The 7,759-nt window shown below is 45.2% G+C and overlaps 1 protein-coding gene across 1 annotated transcript; it reads left to right on the top strand.

The window, feature by feature from the left end:
* Positions 1-6,266: 6,266 nt before the first annotated feature.
* DFJ58DRAFT_745569 (uncharacterized protein) lies at positions 6,267-7,080 on the top strand (the record flags this gene model as incomplete). The annotated part of the gene is made up of 3 exons (XM_041387404.1): positions 6,267-6,537; positions 6,732-7,006; positions 7,041-7,080. Exons 1-3 carry the CDS (start codon positions 6,289-6,291, stop codon positions 7,078-7,080), a joined length of 564 nt encoding a protein of 187 aa, XP_041244123.1. The 5' UTR covers positions 6,267-6,288.
* Positions 7,081-7,759: the final 679 nt, after the last annotated feature.

Raw genomic sequence — 7,759 nt, 5'->3', positions numbered from 1 at the left:
ATTGATCTTACAAAGAAGGATAACGTGTTCCTTTGGTCCACAACCTGTCAAGACGCGTTTACGACACTTAAAGAGTGTTTTTTGAAGCAACCAGTCCTCCGTAACCCTGACCCATCACGACAGTTTGCAATCGCCACTGATGCTTCCCTTGTTGCAAACCGGCACCATTCTACTACAAACTGATGAAAACAGCGTATATCATCCATGCGGATATCTCTCCCAATCCTTGAACCCTGCAGAACAAAACTACCAGATCTTTGATCGAGAACTCCTTGCTGTCATCCGCGCACTCCAAGAATGGCGCCACTACCTAGAAGGAAATTCACACCCAGTAATTGTATTCACCAATCATAAGAACCTCCTCTATTTTCATACCGTGCAGAAGTTAACCCGTCGTCAAGCTAGATGGCAACTTCTTCTTTCCTACTACGATATTGAACTCCATCATGTACCAGGAACCAAACTCGCCGCACCAGATGCCCTATCTCGACGACCTGATCATGCACCAGACACCGTCGATAATGAAGATATGACACTCCTTCCTGATTCCATGTTCGTCCGACTTCTTGACCAAGAACTCATGACAACTCTTGCGAACCCTGACCCTAATGACACCGACCCTATTTTCCAAGTCGCTTCTGATGCTCTAAATGGCCTTTGTCTTCCTCCCATGAAATCAGCTCTCTCTGACTGGACAATTAAAGATGACGTCTTATTCTATGAAGATCGCGCTTATGTCCAACCAGCTGGACAACATTCTATTTTAGAATGTACTCATGACCATGCTGCGGCAGGACATCCCGGTTGTTTTAAAACTGAAGAACTGGTTAAACGCGACTTTTGGTGGCCCTCGATGGGAACCTATATCCGGAAATACATTGAGGGTTGCACCCTTTGTCAGCAAATGAAATCCGATACCCATCCTACCACCCCTCCGCTTGTTCCCATCCCTTCTTCGGTCTCTACTCCCTTTGCCCAAGTCTCCGTCAACCTCATTACAGACTTGCCGCCATGCAACGGTTTTGATTCCATCATGGTTGTGGTAGACCATGGTCTCACGAAGGGGGTAATTCTCATTCCTTGTACGAAAACCATCACCTCAGAAGGCGTAGCAAAGAAGTTTTTCAAATATGTCTACCGCCGCTTCGGACTCCATGAGAAGGTGATCTCAGATTGAGGACCGCAGTTTGTATCCAAATTCTCTAAAGCCCTTGCTAAGCTGTTGAAATACGACATTGCCGCCTCCACCGCTTATCATCTGCAGACGGACAGCCAGACCGAACGTCTAAATCAAGAACTAGAAACCTACCTCCGAATCTATTGCCATAATAACCCAGAAGAATGGGTTGAACATCTTCCTATGTCTGAATTCGTCCACAACCACTGCAAACACGACTCTCGCAACGCATCCCCATTCTTCCTTATGATGGGATACGAGCCACGGGCTCTCCCTCATGTACTCCCCAACTCCACCGTCCCAGCCGCAGAAGAAAGGCTCCACCTTCTTCAGAAGATACGCAAAGAAGCTATCTCTTGTCATAATCTCGCAATGCAGCAAATGGCCGCACAATCATACAGAAAGAAATACCAACCATGGAAAGTTGGAGATAAGGTTTGGTTATCAGGAAAGAACCTCATTACGCAATTACCTTCATGAAAACTTGCCCCAAAACGATACGGACCTTTTACCGTGAAAGCCGTACTCTCCCCTATCACGTTCACACTCCAACTCCCAGCACAATGGAAAGTTCACCCCACGTTCCATGCTTCCAAACTATCATCCTATCACGAAACTGAAATCCACGGTCCGAATTTCCACGATCCACCACCTGACATCATAGATAACGAAGAAGAATCCGAAGTTGAAGTGATCCTATCGCACAAAGGCACGGGTAAACGAAGACACTATCTCGTATCTTGGAAAGGGTATGCTTCTGCTAGCAACGAATGGATCCCAGAAGAGAACCTAGGCAACGCCTCAACTATCCTCGCCACTTATAAGAAAACCCACCGATTATAAGAACCTCATCGAAATCATGCCTTCTTCAATCAAATGACTTCAACTCCTTCTCTTACGCATCCAAGAACTCTCTGCTGCTATGACCACTGCCTCTCAAAACCTTTCTTCCCCAGTACTTTCCCCGACATTCTCTGCTACCACATTAACCGACGAATCGGTTAACTCCAACTATTTTGATATCCTTGACGATATAGAAACCAATACCCTGTTTGAGTCTGCCCTCACCTCTGAACAATACGCCATCGATATAGACCGCCTTCTCGCTGAACGAGGAGCTCTATCTAGCGCACTTCTCATTAACATTATCCGTGCCACTAATCTCGTCGGTCACACCGCTGGACTTATCAATGACCCCCGTCATCAGACTATCTTCCATCACCTTCACATACGTATTCGCAATACTGCAGTGCGTCTCATGCCTGCTACTACTAAAGAGATTATTTGAGAGGCTATTCATGTCGTCACTGAACGAATTGCACTACACCCAATCGCCAGACCCCCATCCCCCCATATTGCAATTCCCATTCCACCTCCAGTCGAGGCACCAACTCCCGTTGAGCATACAACTAGCATTCTTGTTCCTCCTGCTGTACCTGTCATACCAGCTCCTATTACACCTACCCCAACAACAATCATGTGCCATAGATACCCTACCTGTCGACCTTCCAAGGTCAAGCAAGAACATTCCGTATCTCCTACCAACCGAAACCAAGCTTTCTGCTCCAAAACCCCGTCCCCACCACCACCATCTTCCTCTGTCACCATCGTGAAAACTGAACTCGCCGACAATTTCCTTTGTCGTCATTGTGGTCTTATGGGCCATCGTCACAAGAACTGTCCCACATACTATTGTTGAGTATGTCGCAACTTAGCGCCAGGACACTTATCGGTCTTTTGTAAAGACCTCAAAGGAGAACCGGTGATACCCCTAGTCTGGACAGACGCGGGATTTTACGAGGCCCTCTCTAGGTGGGAAGCTGATAAAGACGCTGAAACAGAGCAGATATCCGTCGAAGAAGATGAGAAGCTCTTCTCCCAATGTGCGGGAGACAACGACAACTATGACGCTTACTATAACTTGGATTGTTGAAATCGGTGACTTCAACAGTAAAAACAGGGTAATGTTACAGTCTAAGTACACCCCTATTCATTTTCTCTTCTTTACATTGTATTACGTCACGATCGCTATCAAGCCATCACTAGACTTATCTCTTATCATCTTATCTCTGACTCGTTGTATTACATCACGATCGCTATCAAGCCGTCGCTAGATGACTCGTCTCTTATCTCTGACTCATTCTGATTCATTGATACCTGCCCTAAAGCAGTTACCGTTCACTATATAAACCCGTTCTGTACATTGTATTTTCTTTACTTTAATCTTACTAGGTTTTACCTGGAACTTCCTTTGCTTAAGATCTCCAATCTTAAGTCGTCTGAAACTGATTCAAGTCAAGGACACTCTCCTTGCCTTGTCTTACGAACTCTTGTATACGCAAGAGTCTTGACTTGACCTTAGCCGAATACTCTTGTTGAGTAGCTACTGTCGGAACTATCCTAGTTCGTAACAAATGGAGCGCTTCGCACTCCTTTTTGGCTTCCTGGCCTTGGCTGCATCCTAGTAAATAATTAATGAAAATGAGAGAACAGGGGAATGGGGTAACGGGCCAAAGGTGTGAGCGGAGTGAGCACTTTTGGCCCGTTACCCCATTCCCCTGTTCTCTCATTTTCATTAATTATTTATTGACATGTCCTGCACTCAAACGGGCAATGGTATTGAGTCGGCACTTGAAAACACGTGACAGCCACATGAGTTACCAAAAAGAGGTTTAAGTGAGCTAAGCGTTCCCATGTGGCCTTTAGTGACATACGCAACCTACGTGAAACAACGGAAATAAGCGACACAAGCACAAACCACGCGAGCACCCGTTGTCTTGTTACTTAAGGGTCTTATATATGACGCGTATATAGTGACAACACAACTATACAGGATAAGACTTCTTGCCAGTCCTTAAGTACACAGTCTATGACTTTTCTAGTTTTCGTGGTAGATAATGTGCTGAGTTCTTGGGAGGAATGTCTTTCAATATTCTCCTTCTTGTTCCTTGGTTAGTTTAAACCTCGTGGTCTCGAAATACTGAGTGTGAAGTTTGTACATGTTTTGGCAAGTGTGTGCCCATGGATTCATGAAGTGTGTCTCGTGATTCGTGTCTCCCTTCCTGAAAAAGAGAGAGGAAAGTAGTGCTGATGAGCTTTAACTAGGTAGCTGTACTTTGTTATATAGTCAACCCCTGTAAGGTAGTATATAACCTGAATATATGTTTCTTATCCTTAACTTCAAGGCTGCTGAATGGCCTGCACTTAGATCTTACTGGTTCTCACATGGTTTGAGAAAAGAGTTAAAGTGAGAAGCTTAAATTGCATGGGTGAAAATGGGCTCCTTGTATACCTTTTGGGAGGCCATCTTACTAAGCATGATTCATCACATAGATTGGTAAGAATGTGCTTACAAACTTGTGTTGAGTCAGCTTGTTTACTAATGTACATACAAAATAAAGTGTAGTATTGCAAAGAATGAAAAATGAAAAGCATGAGTCATCACATGGATTGGTAAGAATGTGCTTACAAACCAAGTCCTTAGGTGTGCTGAATCAGCCTTATGACAAAGTGGATTACAAATACAGTTGCAAGTTTTACAAAGCATGATGAATCATGACCAAACATGATGAGTCAAGTTGAATCCTTACAAATCAGAGTATTTCCCAGTCACATGACATGATTACTAACATGTTTGGTGGCTTAAGGAAAAGTCTGGTGGCTAAATGTGCCTAGAAAAACAGAAAGAGATAGAATCTCATGGAACAAAATAGAAATACATAGAAAAAAATAGGAGTGAAGTTTGAAAGTGAAAATACTAGCTAAGAAATGAATGAAAAATGATAAGGTAACTTGGTGATAGGAATCAGTCAGGTGTCTTCTACCTTCCCTGTCACTGCTGTTGTGTATATGTCATGGTATGGATCACATACCATGCATGACACCGGTAGTCTTGCCTCAATAACCTATACCTAGTTTTACCTCATCATACCTAGTTATACCTAGACTCTCCTTACCTCGGCCTAGCCTTACCTGCCGCTCCCTCGGCATCGGACTTCTCATCTCGCATCAGTATCTCACATCAGTATCTCACATTGGTATTTTACATCAGTATCTTGCATCGGGTGTACCATCGGTATACCGCTGAGGGTGAGGAATGATAGCTGCGTGCTAGGGGGAAGAGTGGGAAGTGGGCTCTCAAGTGCTCCTCTGGGTACGAGTGGAAAGTTGTCCCAAGGGTATTGCTACTGAGAAAGATTCCTCTAGTGAAAGGTGAGGGGGATCTATAACCAGTGGTTCGGTCTTGAGGCCTGAGTGGGACACTGATGCAAATAATGCACCCAAAAGCAAAGAGCGCTGACTAAAGGCGCCTAAATGCGCTAATAAGGTGGAAAGTGTGGAAAAGCGCCCTTTAATGTCAAAGTGCACTTCGTGCAATCACAACGGAGTGCTTTGAGTAGAGGTGACAATCAATGGGGGAATCAGGACACTGATAGACGTGGAAATAGATGCTTAAGGGTGTCAAAGCGCCAATTGGAGGGAAACAGGTGTATTCAGATAGAAACTTGGGCTATACACTTGGATGGTAGTGGAACAGAAGTAAGTGATAGAAAACAAACATGGCGATGTGTAAGTAGGCTAAGCGAGTTCCCAGGGCTTGGAACTGAGTAGGGAGTACTAAGGTAAGTGATGAGGTAAGTCAGGGTCCATGATGAAATACAATGATAAGTACAAGTGCCTGTGTGACAGAGTATGAGTTCTGATGAAGGGAAAACGCACCAATGGACCTTGGAGGACTAGGACAGGACATGTGGAGGACAGGCAATGGATCCTAAGGAAATGTGACAGAGTGCACCATAAGATGTCCAAACACGCTGGTACACGCCAAAGTGCACGTTGCAAGGATATTGAGTGCATCATGAAAAGGTGTGAATTAGGCCCATAACAGCCTGCAGAAACATGAGTCTCTACATCTCCCGGGGACTTGGCTACTGATTGTCCCCAGTCAGTCCGTTGTAGCACGAATGGACTTGGAAAAAGTTGTGGACGCAAAAATCACGTGATCACAGGAGTTTGACCAAATTTGGAAGAGTGGTTGAATTGATGAAAAATGTGTCGAGCTTCTCTTCTTCTGTCTTATCCATCTCATCAGTGATCTGCCTCTCAACAAGATGGCACCTTTCAGCTCTTCTTTGCTTGCCCTTTCTCCTACTCCTGAGCCTGATATGTGCCCTGTCTCCCCAGCCAAGGAAGCCGGCACACCAGTCCAAGAGGTACCAGAGACTGAGCAGCAAAAGGTACTCCGTTCTTGGGTCGCACTATTGCAGGCATTGGACACCCAGGTCAAGATCATTCCTGGTGATGGTCCTGAGTTGTTTGAGGGTAGAGAGTCATGGATGTGTGGTTGGAGTCAGCTGTCTGTGAGTAGCCTTCTTGGGTCTACCTGAGTGCTAAGCAGCTTTCCTGCAGGTGCAAATCGTGGAAGCTGCCACAATAGCGGCATGTTTGAAGATAGAGCTCAAATAATTCGACGATATTGGGAGGAAGATATTGGAGGAAGGTAAACGCGCCTATAGGGCTTTCTTGAAGGAGATTGATGTCTGGGTTTGGAGAGTCTGAGGTCGAGAAGAAGGAGGTGCCCATTCGCGCTATCAAGGCCTTGCCTTCCTGCGCGGTTAAGGCTGACAAGGGTAAGGGTAAGGGTAAGGGAAGTGTGCCTAGTGTTCCTACCAATGGCACTGATGAGGTTGAGAGTGAGGTAGAGCACCTCAGGGCTGAGAATGAACATCTCAAGAACATTATCCGCTCGATGCACCAAAGCGGGCGCAGTCCGCAGAGTCGCCTTATTGTGTTGTCTAACCAGACCTATACCATGTCTACTGAGCTGGGGTGTTTGGATGATGAGCTCACCTTCCTGAACTAGTCTATCCTGTGGTCCTGGTGCCAAAGCGCCTTTAGAATAGCTTTGTCTCTTGTTGATGCCAATGCACCTGTAGAATAGTCCATGCCATCCTCGTGTCACGTTGCATGTCCATGTCCACCTCCTGAGTCCAAGTCCACTGGGCCTAAATATCATAAGAGAATTTCATGAATATAAGTAAATGCGCAAGAGAAAATCATAAGAGGTGAAATGGTACAATGGTCGCGCAGGTTCGCGCCCACCTTGTCTTCTTCGTGCATCTTCCTTCGTCTATTCCTTTCATAAGCCCTGCGTATTTTGATGATTAGTGAGAAGTGTGCGTGATGTCTATAGTAAAAATGTGCGCATTCAAAATTGAATGTCTACTTGGTTGATTAGGTGTGCGCTTTACAGTATCACTCAAAATCTTGCTGCTACACTTGGACCAGCCCCATGACCAGCAGCACTGCACCGGTCAGCACTTCCAAAGTGGGTGTGTGCAGTTTGAAACTCCATCATGGCACATATCGGCAGGTGACATTTCTGTGTGACTTCGGCACTTTCAATTATCTCACCCAATTCTGCTTCAATCATGGTCGTTCAACCTCGTAATGAGTTGTATTAGAGAGAGAATGATATCTACAGAAAGAATTTTGTGTTGAAGTAGCCAGAAATATGAGTTTTCCAAAAGTGCTGACTTCTGTGAGGTGCCAATTGCAGTGGAAGGGATAGTAGCCTCACTA

This window comes from Suillus subalutaceus, assembly GCF_016647625.1.
Source record: "Suillus subalutaceus strain FC151 chromosome Unknown DFJ58scaffold_50, whole genome shotgun sequence".
NCBI lineage: Eukaryota > Fungi > Basidiomycota > Agaricomycetes > Boletales > Suillaceae > Suillus > Suillus subalutaceus.
Note: the sequence above shows the minus strand (reverse complement) of the source record. Positions and strands in the feature narration are given on the sequence as shown.